General features: G+C 44.6%; 2 protein-coding genes across 6 annotated transcripts in view; one reads left to right on the top strand and one right to left on the bottom strand.

Moving 5' to 3' along the window:
* Nucleotides 1-17,825, bottom strand: part of inpp4b (inositol polyphosphate-4-phosphatase type II B) — a 533,162-nt gene that overhangs the window by 89,712 nt on the left and 425,625 nt on the right. For all 5 annotated transcript variants that reach the window (XM_051928128.1, XM_051928130.1, XM_051928129.1 and 2 more), the window contains 4 exons: nt 17,091-17,217; nt 12,850-12,990; nt 10,776-10,873; nt 7,585-7,697 (listed from right to left, as the gene is read on the bottom strand). In XM_051928128.1, coding sequence (XP_051784088.1) covers nt 7,585-7,697; nt 10,776-10,873; nt 12,850-12,990; nt 17,091-17,217 — 479 coding nt within the window. The remainder of the gene's footprint in view (nt 1-7,584; nt 7,698-10,775; nt 10,874-12,849; nt 12,991-17,090; nt 17,218-17,825) is intronic.
* LOC114652371 (interleukin-15-like) overlaps nt 1-17,825 on the top strand; it is a 523,178-nt gene that overhangs the window by 240,830 nt on the left and 264,523 nt on the right. The window lies entirely within an intron of this gene.

Below are 17,825 nucleotides of genomic sequence, written 5' to 3'. Positions count from 1 at the left end.
CTTTCCCTTTATCCTGACTAGTCTCCCAGTTCCCCACAGCATGATGCTGCCACCACCATGCTTCACTGTAGGGATGGTATTGTCCTGGTGATGAGCGGTGCCTGGTTTCCTCCAAACGTGACGCCTGGCATTCACACCAAAGAGTTCAATCTTTGTCTCATCAGACCACAGAATTTTCTTTCTCATGGTCTGAGAGTCCTTCAGGTGCCTTTTGGCAAACTCCAGGCGGGCTGCCATGTGCCTTTTACTAAGGAGTGGCTTCCATCTGGCCACTCTACCATACAGGCCTGATTGGTGGATGGCTGCAGAGATGGTTTTCCTTCTGGAAGGTTCTCCTCTCTCCACAGAGGACCTCTGACAGAGTGACCATCTGGTTCTTGGTCACCTCCCTGACGAAGGCCCTTCTCCCCCGATCGCTCAGTTTAGATGTCCGGCCAGCTCTAGGAAGAGTCCTGGTGATTTCAACCTTCTTCCACTTACGGATGATGGAGGCCACTGTGCTCATTGGGACCTTCAAAGCAGCAGAAATGTTTCTGTAACCTTCCCCAGATTTGTGCCTTGAGACAATCCTGTCTCGGAGGTCTACAGACAATTCCTTTGACTTCATGCTTGGTTTGCGCTCTGACATGAACTGTCAACTGTGGGACCTTCTATAGACAGGTGTGTGCCTTTCCAAATCATGTCCAGTCAACTGAATTTACCACAGGTGGACTCCAATGAAGCTGCAGAAACATCTCAAGGATGATCAGGGGAAACAGGAGGCACCTGAGCTCAATTTGGAGCTTCATGGCAAAGGCTGTGAATACTTATGGACATGTGCTTTCTCAATTTTTTTTATTTTTAATAAATTTGCAAAAACCTCAAGTAAACTTTTTTCACGTTGTCATTATGGGGTGTTGTGTGTAGAATTCTGAGGAAAAAAATGAATTGAATCCATTTTGGAATAAGGCTGTAACATAACAAAATGTGGAGAAAGTGATGCGCTGTGAAGACTTTCCGGATGCACTGTATTATATATCAGTCATCCGCTAGACCCCCTTCAACATGCAGGTGCAGGAGCAGACAGACGTCTTGTATAGGAAGACCTCCAGACACGGGAGTCTGTGGTGGGCCAGCCTTGTCCAGGACTGCTGTCCGCCTTGCTTTTGTAAATTACACTACATGGCCACCAGACCCTCAACACACCTGGACATCCCCTTCCACAACCTGGAGCACTAAGATGGAGTTGGCACACAACCCCCCGTAATGGCCTCCATTCTTATTTACGCAAAATTTTAGAGTGCGTCTGTGTGAATCTGTGCCCAATTCAGCCAAAAGAGAATTTGTGAGGTTGGGCAAAAAGATTCCAATTCATCCTGAGGATGTTCCCATCCAAAGGGTCATCCTGTGGTATAGAGGGTCCACGACTCCGAAAAAAGGCCGTTTTAAATAAATAAGGGTGCGCTCGTGCTGGGGAGTGGAGCAGGGGCGAGCGATCTGTTAAAACGCCAGCTCCGTCGCCGAGTTGGTGCGAGGCGGTCAGCCAATCGTGTGTTGCCTTGCTGGTACGTGCGAGTGGTCTTATCGATCGTCTCATTATCAGGAGATCGCACCTGCAATGGCTCCCCAGCATATAAAAGGGGAGTGCAGGATCAGAAAGAAAAGGAACGAAAGAATGGAGGTTAAGGGACGAGAGAGAGAGAGAGAGAGAGAGGAGAAGGCGGAAGGTGCCAGTGCAGGCGAGCGAGCGAGCGAGGGAGTGAGCCCCTTGAGGGGAAGCGAGTGGCCGACACCCGGGGGCCAAATTAGCGAATGCTCCGCACGAGCAACTTAAGGGAGCCAGAGTGATGTGGCGGGCGGCCAGGTCCCATGCCCCACCAGGATGCCCCTTCTACGTATGTTCCAGGGGAGCAACCATGGGCTACTCAGTACCTCCCCTGGGATGCTTGGTGGCAGCCTCCCTGGTTGATGATGGTGCCTCAGTTTCCTGCAGTGCTCCTTGGGAGCCACAGCCCTGTTGGGATCTGGGGTGGCCACCAGGGGGTGCTGCATGGGTCCCGGAGCTGGCATGGACGACTCTGCAGCCCCGCCCGGAAGTGCAATTGGAAACAGGTGATCAAACACTTGGAGCACTTCTGGGTGGGCTATAAAAGGAACCAGCAACCACCACTCAGCAGCCAGAGTCAGGAGGAGGAGGACGAAGCTTGACGGGAGGAGTGGTGGTGCCAGAAGAGAAAGTGTATTGGGTTACTGTGAGTGTTTTTGGGACTGTGTTGTGACTGGAGGGATTACGGGGAAGACGTGCCCTCCGGCTGAAGAAAATAAAGTCTTTTGTGTGTTTTACACGTGCCTCAGTCTGAGTCTGTGCCAGGTCAGGCCCAATATAGCGTCTTTAATTCACAGTGTTAAAAGGGACGACTCGCTGTGTGCATCCGGGAATGCAGCTGGGGTCAAGGGGGTACGGATTGGGAGCCCCAGAGCGAGTGCCAATGCCTTTGGGAACCCGAACCAGAGTGGGAGCCTCGCTATAACTATGGAATGGCAGGGAACCTGACCTGTGGATGGTTGGCTGTGTCTGTGGGGTAAGCAGAGGAGACATCAGTTTTAAGAAAGATGCACCGGGCTTTTAGAAAAGGATGGTTTCCTGCCAGATGGTTTTTAATGGAGTTTCCTGTTTTTAACCGCCACCTTCAACTTTTGTTGGATTATTCATTTATTGAACATTTGGATGCACTGCACTTTTATTTAATAAAAGCACTGAGCCCTCTTTCCACCTTCCCCTCGCTTTGTATGGTGTCCTCATTTGCTAAGCTCATCCTTCGGAAATGTTATCGGTGGTGGGACCCTGAAGCGTGGGGCCGACCCGCACACACCGTCACACATCTCAAGGTTGAGGTCAACGCTCCATGCAGGCCACTCAACTTCCTCCATGTCTTCATGGACCTGGCTTTGTACTCAGTGGAACAAGCCATACTGAAAGAGAAAAGGGCCTTCAACAAACGGAAAGCACACAATTTTTGAAAATATATTTGCACGCTGGGGTATCTTTCACTGGAACCAAGGGGACGAGCCCAAACGCGGGCATTAACCCCCCTCCACCAAACTTTACAGTAGGCACTGTGCAGTCTGGAACGTAGCATTCTGCTGACATCAGTCAAACCCAAGACTGGTCCATCAGACTGCCAGATAAGAGAAGCATGGTCCTTCCAGAGAACACATTGCTACTGCTCCAGAGTTCAACACCTGGCATTGCCCATGCTTGGCACTGCCCACAGTGATCTAAGAGTTCAACACTGGCATTGTCCACACTTGGCACTGCCCACAGTGATCTAAGAGTTCAACAACTGGCATTGTCCATGCTTGGCACTGCCCACAGTGATCTAAGAGGTCAACACCTGGCATTGCCCATGCTTGGCACTGCCCACAGTGATCTAAGAGTTCAACACCTGGCATTGTCCACGCTTGGCACAACCCACAGTGATCTAAGAGTTCAACAACTGGCATGGCCCACACTTGGCACTGCCCACAGTGATCTATTAGGTCAACACCTGGCATTGCCCATGCTTGGCACTGCCCACAGTGATCTAAGAGTTCAACACCTGGCATTGTCCACGCTTGGCACTGCCAACAGTGATCTAAGAGTTCAACACCTACCATTGCCCTTGCTTGGCACTGCCCACAGTGATCTAGGAGTTCAACATCTGCCATTGCCCAGGCTTGGCATTGCCCACAGTGATCTAAGATTTCAACACCTGGCATTGCCCACACTTGGCACTGCTCACAGTGATCTTGGGCTTGGCCATGGAAACTCACGTCATGAAGCTGTTGACGCTAATTTGGCAGTGTCACTCACAGGTGCATGGGAGGTAGCTAAAGGGCTCAAGAGAAGGTAATTCCATGCTGGACCAGGGGTGGCAGAGTGTACTGATCCTATCTCTTTCTCCCCACTTCAGAGCGGAGTCCACAGCTACCAACTTAGTTCTGTTTGGATTCATCTCTGTAAAGACATCACTGCAATTTACTGTGTGTTAATCTACACAAAAACGGTGAAATTATAGGGGGCTACCAAGGTGGCACCCCAACTTTCCCTGTGGTCTCTGCGTCATTTCACAACACGCAATGCACTGGTGAGCCCACATCTGGAGTGGAGTGCTGTGTGCAGTTACCTCAGGCTGCGTACGCACAAAAAACAACGTCTCGAAGTGTGCGCACAGAACTTCTCACACAAATGTCGGGATTTATAAAAGAAAACATGACGGGGGAACCGGTGAATATTTAAGGCAGGTCTGACCCAATTGGATGCAACATTTCGAAGAAACTGGGAGATGATGACTCGCTCAATCAAGTAGGCAAGCACAGCCAGAACAGTTAAGTGACGACTCGCATGTTTAATAATTCATACCACTAAGCCGTTATTATAATGAGGTGACAAACACGATGCCTATGATGTTCAGACTGCACGTGTGTTCGCTTTTAAGAAGGCCAATGCTGCGTATTTGCACTGAAGAACATTTTCCGGTTTGTTGTCAGTTTATATCGGCTACCTGTTGTCACCTCTCAGTGAACTGGCCGACAGGTCGGGGACATCTCAGGCAAGCTTCACTCTGTCATGCCAGCTGTGCTGGAAGCTATGAACCAACTGGCAAGGCACAACATCTAATTTTTGTATGCCAACATAAAGAGTCCATTTGCAGCCGTGTCCAGTTCTCATAATGTAATCGGAGTAACTGACTGCACTCATATTCCAATAAGGACACCTAGCGAGAAAGAAGCTGCTTTTGTTAGCGAAATTCCATTAATGCATATGTCATTTGTGATGCCAAGGTGTGGCTCGTAAACGCTGTCTCAGTGGGTGCCTGGGTCAGCCCACGATTCATTTATTTTGAGGATGAGGAGCTTTGGCAGATGTAACATTGCTTGACGTGAATGGCTGGCTTGTTGGTGAGGTCAGTGGCTGAACCCTCAGTGTTTCATTACAGCCCGTGTTATTAATTGTGACAGCAATGACGTCATGACATATGCCATGTGATAGCGGCTACCCGCTCAGACGTGGTACCTTACGTCCTTCCTTGACCCTCCCCAGAGCGCCAAGGAGAGGCGCTATAATGGCGCATACGCTCTCAGTTGCAGAGTGCAGTCATATTCACTTAAAATATAGGAGGCGGGGTCTCGATGAGTCAGGAGGGAGGTGCTTTACCGGCCAATGAAGTTCTGCAGCATCGACATTGCATATGCATGAGGTTAATTAGCATGCTCCATAACTGAATGCTTTGAGGCACGTTCACGTACGCACATTTATTTACAAGGTGACTGTGATTTATAAGCAGTAAATTAGGTAGAAATGTGCGTACGTCACGTTTTATAAATCTGACTGACTGATGTGCGCATATTTTCACGCTTTATACATTTTTCTAAATGAGGCCCCTGGTAGCCACACTACAAGAAAGACATAGCAGCACGTGAAGCTGTGCAGAGGAGAACAACCAAGTGCATCATGGGACTTCAGGACACGTCCTACTGAGACAGACTCAGAGGATTAGACTTTAGTCTCGAGCAGAGAGGTGACAACTCGGGGACCTCATCCAGGACTTCTAAAATTTCACTTCACTCATTCAGCTTAATGGTGAATCATGTAGTCGGACACCAGTGGAAATTAAGGTGTAGTGCATGTGGGACTGAAAGCTTGGAAAGGGTTGTGGGAATCTAAGAAACTACTGGGATACGAAGTTGGATTTGTTTAGTTGGGGGCTGAGGTGACAACTCGAGGACCCCAGGCAGGTCTTCAAAAACCTCACTGATAAATTGAAAGAATGAATTTCATGGTGAATCGCGTACTCGAGGACACCAGTAGAAATTGAATGGATATGCATCTAGGACTAAAGCCAGGAAGCACTTCTTTAACATAAAGAGTTGTGGGATTCTGGAACAAACTACCGAGACATGGAGTTGAAGCAGAAACCCTGAGACCCTTTAAGAAAGATCTGGATGGGATAAGGAGACAGCAGATAGTAAACAAGTGAGCTCAATGGGCTCAACGGTTGCCCCTCGTGTGCTAAATTTCTTATGTACTAAAATGAAGGAGCCTGTGACACCACACACACAGTCTTTAAAGATGCAATGATCAGTCCGGCCAGCAGGTGGTGCTGTGCCTCCACAATAAAGGCCAAGCTGAGACACTACAAGAAGATCACTAAACAGAACTGAAGCCACAGAATAACACAGCTGGCTTAATGCGATTCAGGGTCACGAGGGGCCACAGCCATCACGGAGACATTGTCACTTTTCTATATTAACTTCACTGGAGTATGTCCCTTGGGGTCTTTATCACGAGGCTGCAGGAGCTGAGAGCAAAATTAAACAGGAGTGAGCAGTACATCAGGTAAGCTAATTTATGTCTTATATTCAATAAAATGAAGTTCTCTGTTTTAATACGTTCTTGTTTATCGAGGCTCCAGAGAGTGATAATGGGTGGCATGCCTGTTGAACAAACAAGTGAGAACTTCACGGTGCTCTGTACACGCGACATTATCAAAACTGTAATTACCTGCACTGTGAATCGCCTATTAACTTAACACACACATCTCTGGGCACCCGCAGGAAGATCCAGAAAGAAGAACATGCAAACTCAACACAGACGACAGGCGAGCACAGGGGGTCAGTGAGAGGGCAGCACCGGCAACCCTCCACACCACAAGATACGTCATGGACTGCAACCCCGAGACAGAAACAAGCTGGGACAATACGGGAAACGCTAAAAAAATAAAAAAGGAGTCGTTTGTAAACTCTCTTCTCTGTGTGCTGTACTGAAAACACAAAAATACACACTGGGCTTGAATCTGATGACCCCAACACACTCCAAACACACCAGGACAGACGAGTGTTCTACACGGTGGCACATCGCCATTAATTATGATAACTCATAAGGGTCTGGGCACTGAAGACATGAGTTGGTGAAGTTTAGTAAGTGGAACAGTCCCCCAGTTAACCATTCTGCTGGTCTACAGCTGTATGGGACCTTCAGTTACCATCTTCAGAAATGAGACACCAGACAGGCCAGGACTGCCAATCCTGGAGCCGCAACCTCGGCTTACACAGCTGGGCACTTGTGACGGGGCACGATGGGGCTGAGGCCTGACTTCTCATGTGGCGCCTTTTCAAATACTTTATGAAAGACGACATAAATAATATCTACCAGTCTATGATATAGTGCCTTTCAAACTGATCTATTATATAGTGCCTTTCATAATGTGTCATTTACATCTATTTATATATGATACAGTGCATTTCATATAGTGCCTTTCACATCTGTCTAGCTATTATATAGCACCTTTCAAATCAATCTATCTGGTAATTATATAGTGCCTTTCACATGTATCTATCTATATAGTGCCTTTCATATCTATCAATCTATTGATTATATAGTGCCTTTCATTATCTATCTATCTTATATAGTGCCTTATTATCTATGTTAGATTGTTGTTACACTTAAACATTCATTGATTTTCTAATCCATGTGTCCATCCTTGGGTGGTGGGTTGTTTTGGGGGGATGGGGGGGGGGGGGGGGGATTTAAACAAACTTAATCACAGCAGACTTGGCACATACCGTTGCAGCCAGCCATAGGATCTCCACATTCTTCCTCTTCTTCAAGTGGATATTCTGATAAAGGGTTTCAAGTAATTCTTTGACTTCTGTCTGTACATGAAACTGTGGTAAACCTGTAAGAAAAAAAAATTAGAGATGGCCTCGATTCTTCATATTTTTTTTACTGAATGGCACTATACAAAAACTGAGTAGATGTGAGAGGCACAATATAATAGATAGATAGATAGAAGTGAAAGGTGCTATATAATAGATATGAAAGGCACTATATGATAGATAGATAGAGTGAAAGGCACTATATGATAGATAGATAGATAGATAGATAGATAGATAGACAGATAGATAGATAGATAGAGTGAAAGGTGCTCTATAATAGATATGAAAGGCACTATATGATAGATAGATAGATAGATAGATAGATAGATAGATAGATAGATAGATAGATAGATAGATAGATAGATAGATAGATAAAGTGAAAGGTGCTCTATAATAGATAGATATGAAAGGCACTATATAATAGATAGATAGATAGATAGATAGATAGATAGATAGATAGATAGATAGATAGATAGATAGATAGATAAAGTGAAAGGTGCTCTATAAAAGATATGAAAGGCACTATATGATAGATAGATAGAGTGAAAGGCACTATATAATAGATAGATAGATAGATAGATAGATAGATAGATAGATAGATAGATAGATAGATAGATAAAGTGAAAGGTGCTCTATAATAGATAGATATGAAAGGCACTACATAATAGATAGATAGATAGATAGATAGATAGATAGATAGATAGATAGATAGATAGATAGATAGATACAGTGAAAAGTGCTCTATAATAGATAGATATGAAAGGCACTATATGATAGATAGATAGATAGATAGATAGATGTGAAAGGCACTATATGATAGATAGATAAAGTGAAAAGGTGCTATATAATAGATATGAAAGGCACTATATGATAGATAGATAGATAGATAGATAGATAGATAGATAGATAGATAGATAGATAGATAGATAGATAGATAGATAGATAGATAGATAGTATAAATAGTTTTCACCCCCTTTGAAGTTTTCACATTTTATTTTTATACAACATTGTGTCCCAGTGGAATTCATTTGTCTTTTTTGACACTGATCAACAGAAAAAGTGTCCCGAGCAGACACAGGGAGCACAAATCTCATTTGAGTCTATTAAACAGTCTGATGATTTGTCCTCATTAATGTAGTAAAATGACAGCAGGAATAAATCATCTAAATAAATAACAAATTTCATTAACAGCTAAACAGAGGGCATGCAGACCTCCCAGTACCTGAGTTTGAGACCCTTGTGGTCAGGTGACCAGCTACCGCCTCGGTGTCACAGTCAGTGAGTTCCAATAGGACCAGTACTTCCTCTATCAGTTTTTTTTTTAAATTTACATCATTTGTTTTTCATTTCCTTTATTAGATTATAGTGTACAGTTGTATCGCTGCTGCCTCGCAGTGAGGAGACTCAGGTTTGCTTCCCGGGTCCTCCCTGTGTGGAGTTTGCATGTTCTCCCCGTGTCTGTGTTGGTTTCCTCCCACAGTCCAAAGACATGCAGGTTAGGTGCACTGGCGATTCTAAATTGTCCCTAGTGTGTGCTTGGTGTGTGTGTGTGTGTGTGTGTGTGTGTGCCCTGCGGTGGTCTGGTGCTCTGACCGTGGTTTGTTTCCTGCCTTGCACCCTGGGATTGGCTCCAGCAGACCCCCATGACCCTGTAGTTAGGATATAGCGGGTTGGATAATGGATGGATGGATTATAGTGTATGGTGTATACGCCATTAAGTGGAGTGAAAATTGCAATTCATTTCATTGGTTCATGCGAGTGACGCCTTACAATGTACAGAGGTGTGTTGTGAGAGACATCATGGGTATTGTGCTCTGCAGTTCCAGTCTATCGATGCAGAGTTCAGCGTCCAAGATCAGAGAGGGTCTCTATTTAGCACTAAGGTATAGGAGGCACAATCTGTTCGTCTGTTTTGCCAGCAGGTATCTCTGCAGCCCACCACTCTGGAGCCTTGAATTTGTGGAGTCCAGAGCTCCGCCCAGTTTACACAACGGTTAAGATTAGGGTTGTGGGAGGGTCATGTGACTCAAATAATGACGAGTGTCCAGTAGGTCAACTACAAATCATCTCAATTAAAAACAAATCCCATTAATTACTGCTTAATGTCAATCAAATGCTCAACTACTTCCCTCAGCATGGCAGTCAATGGGCTTCAATGAGATTAGCACTTCATCTGCCATCCATCCCTCCATCTGTTCAAACCTCCTTATCCTGAACAGGGTCCTGGGGAAGCTGGAGCCTATCCTAGCAAGCATCAGGCACAAGGCAGCAATAATCCCTGGACAGAGTGCCAGTCTATCACAGGGTGAGCACACAAACACACACACACACACTTTAGCACAACTTCCTCTGTCATTCTTTTTTCCTTCATATCAATTTTGATATTAAAAATGTTGTTTATTGGGTTGTAATGCTGGTTGAATGCGCCATCTGTTGGAGTAAAAAATGCAATGCACTTTACTGGTACACACCCATCTGATGTCTTGTAATGCTTGTGTTTGGATTGATACCCTAGAGTTGGGCGTGTGGTGAGTGACGTTGTTGTTGTTATTATTGCTTTTTGCATTTTGTTTTTTCCCAGACTTTCCTGAAGTGATAATAATAATAATAACAACATACAGTTTGTTTTCTACAGGTATTCTGGTGCAGTGGTTTGATTTCTGTATTTATATTTTACAATTTTTCCCCATCTTTTTTTGATGTCATCTTGTTCTTCTCCCATAAACTGCTATGTCGAGGTTAGCACATCGCCCATTGTAATGGGAATCCTTCCCACAATCCACCTGGTTTTTGTGATGGTGATGCAGTTGGAGCGACTCTTAAAGATCAACTCTCGCTGAAGTCGTACAGTAGGCATTGTGAACTAAAGTTACACTCGACCGAATTCACCATCCATTCTCCTAAACCTGCTTTTCCAACTGGAACTGGAGCCCACCATGGTAGCCATAAGCCCAGTGTAACAGCAGCCCACCAGGGGGCGCCAACTGACAGATGAGTACACCCACGCACACCAAAAACAGTGGAGTGCTACGTGGCGCCCACACTTTAATTACAAGACGAATAGGAGGAAAGGAAAAGAATCAAAGCCTTGAACTTACATTCTGCTGGCACCTTTTCACTTAATAACCTGTAATATTCTTTTAAAATTTCATAGTTTTCTTGATTAATTTTTTCTTGTAGAGAGATGTCGCCAAACCTGAGGAGATAAAAAAAACAAAACAATAAATTAGTGAAGGAAAAAGAAGTTCCCCTGTCCCTTCTGCAGCCTTGGTTTTATTTTGGCCTGAGAAACCCATGAAGCCTGCTTGTGGAATTTGGGACCAGGCAGCTGGAGCCTTGACGTCAACTTTTGAACCAAAGCCTCATTTTATGAGTTTCACGAGCGGGGCAGTTTGTGACGTACTTGCATGTCCAATCCCCATGAAACAAAGAATACATTAAAATTGTCAAAGTAACATATAAACTATTAAACACATAGAAAATGGCCTGATCACGTTTTCAGTATTGTGAATGAGAGTTTCAGACATGTCCAAAAACAGTGCGTGAGGCCTCCAAAGTGAGCCACAAAGCAGGCTAGGACCTTAACCTTTGTGAATTTCCCCTTGGGATTAATAAAGTATCTATCTATCTATCTATCTATCTATCTATCTATCTATCTATCTATCTATCTATCTATCTATCTATCTATCTATCTATCTATCTATCTATCTATCTATCTATCTATCTATCTATCTATAATATAGTGCCTTTCATATCTATCTATCTATCTATCTATCTATCTATCTATCTATCTATCTATCTATCTATCTATCTATCTATCTATAATATAGTGCCTTTCATATCTATCTATCTATCTATCTATCTATCTATCTATCTATCTATCTATCTATCTATCTATCTATCTATCTATCTATCTATCTATCTATCTATCTATAATATAGTGCCTTTCATATCTATCTATCTATCTATCTATCTATTTACTATCTATCTATCTATCTATCTATCTATCTATCTATCTATCTATCTATCTATCTATCTATCTATCTATACTATAGTGCCTTTCATATCTATCTATCTATCTATCTATCTATCTATCTATCTATCTAGATAAGGTTCACCTCAAGCTGGCTAGTCCCCAACTCCTACCTGCTGGCTTCGGCCTACACAGATCCAAAATGGGAAGTTGCATTTAAAAGTTCACTGATGTCCCAAAATTTACAAAAAAATGCCTAAAAAAGGGAGAGGTAAACTGTAAACCTCTGGCTTATTTAGACATCTGAAAAGATGAATCTTCATAAATACAGAAATGCACTTAAAGTTAAAAAAAGGGGGCAACAAAAATGGAAGACAAGAGGTAAACAAATCCAAGACTGTAATCCAATGAGCAGAAACCAACACTTTAGCTACAAATCCAGAAAGAGCAACTCAATGACACACTGCTGACCAAATATAAAGACAGAGGGAGGAGCCAGCAGCAGTGATGTCACAGTGGCCCCACCCCCTAAGTACAAGGAATGGTGACGGTACAGGAATAGTAAATTAGAAACAAACACATGATAAATAATAATTCAAAAAATGGGGAAACTTCACATTAGGGGTGATTCATGCAGGAATCTGGAACATTCCAGAGGATCACCTTCTAAGGTATGCACTACTACTCCAGGAAGGGAGGTGGCGCTGTCGCTAAGAGTTTCATCCCCACCCTCCACAGCTCCGAGAAGTTAGGGTCCATGACCCACCCATGGTGCCCAGAGAAGGCCCCGCCCCTTCCGGTTGGAGCCTTATAAGAACAGACGTCCCCGGGAGGAGGCACCTCATTTGGACCTGGGCCCACGACAGGACGGAGCTCCCCAACCTGACCTGTTCAGAGGGCAACCCTCACGTCAGCCGCCTGAGGCCTTTGGAGTGCCAGCTTCTTGAGTTGCCCCACCATGCATTTGTTTTGAACAAAAAAAACAAGTAGGGTGGCACCCCAACTGTTCCTCTGGACTCCTCCACTGATTCCACACTGTCCAGGTTTCTCCTGCTTTTCGCTCAGCCTTTCCTAAAATCCCCTTCGTCAAGTGAATAAGACTTAATCACCGTTAAATGCGACGATTTATTTAAATCAAATTTTGTCAGCTGAAGGGAAAACAAAACAAAGCTCCTGCGTGGTTGGCGGCCATACGTTACCTCTCGGCGAGTGTCTGCTGCTGATTGATGCCCACGTTAAAGAGCACCGGGTGCACGTGTAAGGGGCCGCCTTCCTTGATCTCCTCAGGTAACGACTCGAAAGCCTCTCGAGGTAACGGCACTTGGACGGTGTAATGGTCCCTGGATGAGAGACAGACAGACAGAGAGGAGGACACACTGTGTTACTTGGCACAAACGACAGCACGCCCGTGATATGGGCAGGAGAGGTCACCCACCTGAAGGTAAGCACGTTCAGTACTGGGATGGGTGACCACCTAGGAAAAAGATTAGGGTTCTACTGGAAGAGATGTTGGTGAGACTGACAGGGGGGGCCGCTTACCCTGTGGTCTGTGCGTGGATGGCAGTGCCCCAGAGTGCAGTGACAGGGACACTTTGGTGTAATTTGGATGAGACGTAAAACTGAGGTCCTGACTCTCTTTTGTCATAAAAGACCCCTGGAACATCCTTTTCACTCAGAAGGCATACGCGCACGCATCATGGCTCCCACGCGTTCATTTGACAACAGACTTCCAGCATAATACCAGTGCTTGATACCTACAGACATTTTCAGAGGACTCCTCCATCATCGGCTGCATTAATAATGGAGACAAGTTGGAGTACAGGAAGGGTATGGAGGACAGCAACCTGCAACTCGGCACCAGCAAGGCAAACGAGCTGCTGGATGACTTCTGGCATGCCAAGGAGTCTCTGAGACCACCAGTCACCATTTAGTGGGGGGAAGCGGTGCAGAGCTACAAGTACCAGCAAACCGGACTGGTGTGACAACACAAGAAGGGCGAGAGCAGAGACTCAGTTCTTTTAACGAATGTAGCAAGCTGCTGGAAATGTTCTACCAGTCCATCGTAGCCAGTGTGTTGTTCGTGTCCTGGGGAAGCAACTCAAGCTCAAAAGAAGCACAAAGCCTGCGCCATCACAGGACAAACCCTGGACACGCCACTGGAAACTGCTGTGGAGAAAAGGAGAGTGGCAAAATTGGGTCCCATCATGAAGAAAATATCTCCTGAAGGAGGCGCTCTCTCAGCCACAGGCTCATTGTGCCACAGTATGCTAAGAAGCTCCTCTGGGGGTCTTTTCTGCTCGATGTTATCAGGCAAAGCAATGCTTCCTCCCGATACCCCAGACTTAATGGTTGTGCTCTGTGACACAGTGATGGACTGCGGGATCATTTGTCACCAGGGCGCTGCATCCTCAGTCTATGCTTCTCTCTATATATAAAATCCAACATCTGTCTGTTTGTATGTCTGTCCGCTTTTCACGACAGAACTACTTCATGGATTTAGATCGGGTTTTTTTCCAGAATTTGCTCGAACATTCCGGTTGATTTTGCGACTTCTCTCAAAGTGCTAAGTATCACAGTTTGCTTGCGGCACCGATTTATTTGTGCAAATCCAAGAGACACGCAGTGGGGCGTGGGACGGGACCCTCCTCACTCACGTGTCAGCCTCAGGGCGTGTACCTTACTTCCACTTAGCTAGCAAACTAAGAGAGAACGACTTAACGGATTTAAATTGGGTTTTTTTTTTCTATAATTTGGTTGAACATTCCAGTTGATGGCGCTAAGTATCACAGGTCGCTTGTGGTACTGATTTATTAGCGCGAATCCGAGAGAGACTCAACGGGCTGCAGGGCCCTCCTCTCTCACGCTTCTGCCTCGGGGCGTAACCTTAAATCCGCTTAGCTAGCAAACGAGAGAACGACTTCACGGATTTAGATTGTTTTTTCTTCTAGAATTTGCTTGAACATTCCGGTTGATTTTGCGACTTCTCTCATCGCGCTAAGAATCAGAGTTTGCTTGCAGGAGGGATATATTCACGCTAATCCGAGACAGAGGCTGCGGGCCGAGGGGAGGGGGAAGAATGACGTCAGGAGTGGGGGGCTGGACGGGGGACCTCCTCACTCACTCACGTGCCAGCCTCCATTCAAGTCGGTCTACCTGTCGCCATGTTTTGGAGTATGACTTGCTTAGCTAGCGATACCTGTTTGTTTATTGATTATTATTGATTTTTAAAGTTTTTCCTGTTTCACTGCTACACGGGCAAAGCTGTGGGGGACGGCTAGTATGTGATGAATGACAATGGAGTTTGCATGTCCTCCCTGCGTGTCTGCGTGGGTTTCCTCCCACAGTCCAAAGACATGCAGGTTAGGTGCACTGGCGATCCTAAATTGTCTCTGGTGTGTGTGTGTGCCCTGTGGTGGGTTGGCACCCTGCCCGGGGTTTGCTTCCTGCCTTGCGCCCTGTGCTGGCTGGGATTGGCTCCAGCAGACCCCCGTGACCCTGTGTTAGGATATAGTGGGTTGGATAATGACTGACTGACTGACTGACAATGAACTCTATCAAAAATGTGCAGAGATGTAATAGAAAGAAACGCTTTTATTATCAACAGTAACTCTGTCAAAATGTAAAGAAACTGTTAATTACTTTAGTTTCTCCAACGACACGACTAAAAGTCTCCATTTCAATGACAGTCAAATGACAGCAATATTTCCTGCAAGCTGTTGCCACCAAAAAAAAAAAAAAAAAAAAAAGACAATCCACTAGATGGCAGCACTGCAGCAGGTAACTGAGACGAGGCGGCGGCACACTGAGGTACGAGTTCTCTCATACGCCACGTCTTGAGAGGCTCAGCGAGACACCACTTAACTCGTACCAACTCACCTTCAAAGTGTTCATTTTCTATTTCTGCACAAATTCACATTAATTATTGATTAGGTAAATAAGTGAATTGTTGACCGATTGGTAGATAAACTGATTGATTAATTGATTGATTGACAAATTGATTGGTTAATTGATTAACTGCTTAATTTATTGACTAACTGACTTATTCATTAACTGATTGATTGAAAAATTGAATGGTTGATTGTCTGATTGACTGACTGACCAAATGATTGACAAATTTGATTTATTGGTTGATTGATTAACTGATTGATGGACTGATTGACTTACTCATTGATTAGCTGAGTGATTGATTGACAAATTGGTTGATTGATTAACTGGCTGATTGATTTATTGACTGACTGACTCATTCATTAACTGATTAACTGACTAACTACCCGATTGATTAATGCATTAACTGATTGACTGACTTACTCATTGATTAACTGATTCACTGACTGATTGATTGACTGACTGACTACCCGATTGATTAATGCATTAACTGATTGACTGACTGATGAGTGACTGACAGACTGATTGACTGACTTACTCATTGGCTGATTCACTGACTGATTGATTGACAATGTGTTTGGTTAATTGATTAACTGCTTGATTTATTGACTGACTGATTGATTTATTGATTGACTGACTTATTCATTGATTAACTGATTAACTGACTGATTGATTGACTGACTGACTACCCGATTGATTAATGCAGTAACTGATTGACTGACTGATGAGTGACTGACAGACTCATTGACTAACTGATTGACTGACTGATTGATTGACAATTTGTTTGGTTAATTGATTAACTGCTTGATTTATTGACTGACTTATTCAATGATGGACTGATTAACTGACTGATTGATTGATTGACCATATTATCTGTCTTCCGAGTCCATATCTTTGTTTTATGTTTCTGCTGTTGTTAACGTTGTTCATCTAATCTAACAAAGGCTGCAACATAACATGGCGGGTGGACTCCAACTGTAAAATAAAAGTTGGGGTAGTCAAGTCTGCTTGACTCGGATGGTCTCTTTGACGGGTTGATAAGTTTATATGCAAAGGACTACAAACAGTCTGAGAAACTCTGGTCTACACAGTAAAGGGTCCCAAAGCGAGGAGGGGCTCATCACCCAACGACTCCTCAACAAAACAGCCTCCTGACCTGAATATTAACCCAAACTGAGCTCCCAGTGTGCAGGCCGACTTCCCGGTGTCTTCTACAGCAGACGCTCAAAGGGGCTGCGACTTCAGGAGGCACCTTGTTGCTGCTCAGGCCTGAGGGCCGTGTGGCTTTAATTGAAACAGCAGGCCCCTCCAAAAGGGGAGCAAGCCAACAAATAAAAAAAGACAGAAAGATGCAAGCAAGGGCCAGAAGAAATGAACAACATCACCCGAGGGAAACAGTCCATCATTACGCTGATATTTATTATGTGACAAGATAAAGCACCCTCCTCCTCCTCCTCCTCCCCACCACTACCACCGCAGACCCTGAGAGACAAAAAAATAATAATAATAATAATAATAAATAAATAAAAGTACAAAGAAAGCCTTGGCTTCTTACCGCCTTCCGGTGACAACCGGCTGCAGCTCGTTGGGCTCATCAGATTTGGCTTCCGCGATTCTAAATGTCACCCTTCGCAAGTCTGAAATGCCAACCACCATGTCCTCCAGCATTCCAATCTCTTCACCTGAACACAGAAGCAAAAAAGCCCTCGTGAGGCGAGTACCGGCAGTTCATAAATCATGTCAGTCACTGCCACCACACAAAGCGGGCCACCATTATCCTTCTTGAGTGGGCACAGGCATGAAGGTGGCAGATTTCCATTATTCTTAACCACCAAAAAAAAGGTTTCCATCCAATGACATTTTTGTCAGTTACAGAGCGGGTGGGCTGCTGAAGTATTTCTCAGGGACACGAGGTGCCAAGCAGGAATGAAGACATGGCTCACTTGCACACACACACACACACACACACACACTCTTAGATGTACAATATTGGGCCAGTTCTGTGGGGTCAATAAACCAAACTGGGGGGCTTATTGCCATAATTTAACATCTTCTAAGCTCACAGTCCCAAAAACACTAGAGGGGGAGATCACCATCAAACCCCGGCTAGTAAGAAAGGCAAATGCAACATCTTTAAAGAAAAACAAATAAAAATAAAAGGTTTTGGATTTGTTTTTGATTTGACTAGGGTGCTCTGCCCCTCCACTCATCCACCCCAGGGTTTGGTTATCCGGATATACAATTTAAAGAGATTGTTATTTTCATGGGAGTTGTTACCTACTCTTTTGAT

Source organism: Erpetoichthys calabaricus, chromosome 5 (assembly GCF_900747795.2).
Source record: "Erpetoichthys calabaricus chromosome 5, fErpCal1.3, whole genome shotgun sequence".
Lineage (NCBI taxonomy): Eukaryota > Metazoa > Chordata > Cladistia > Polypteriformes > Polypteridae > Erpetoichthys > Erpetoichthys calabaricus.
Note: the sequence above shows the minus strand (reverse complement) of the source record. Positions and strands in the feature narration are given on the sequence as shown.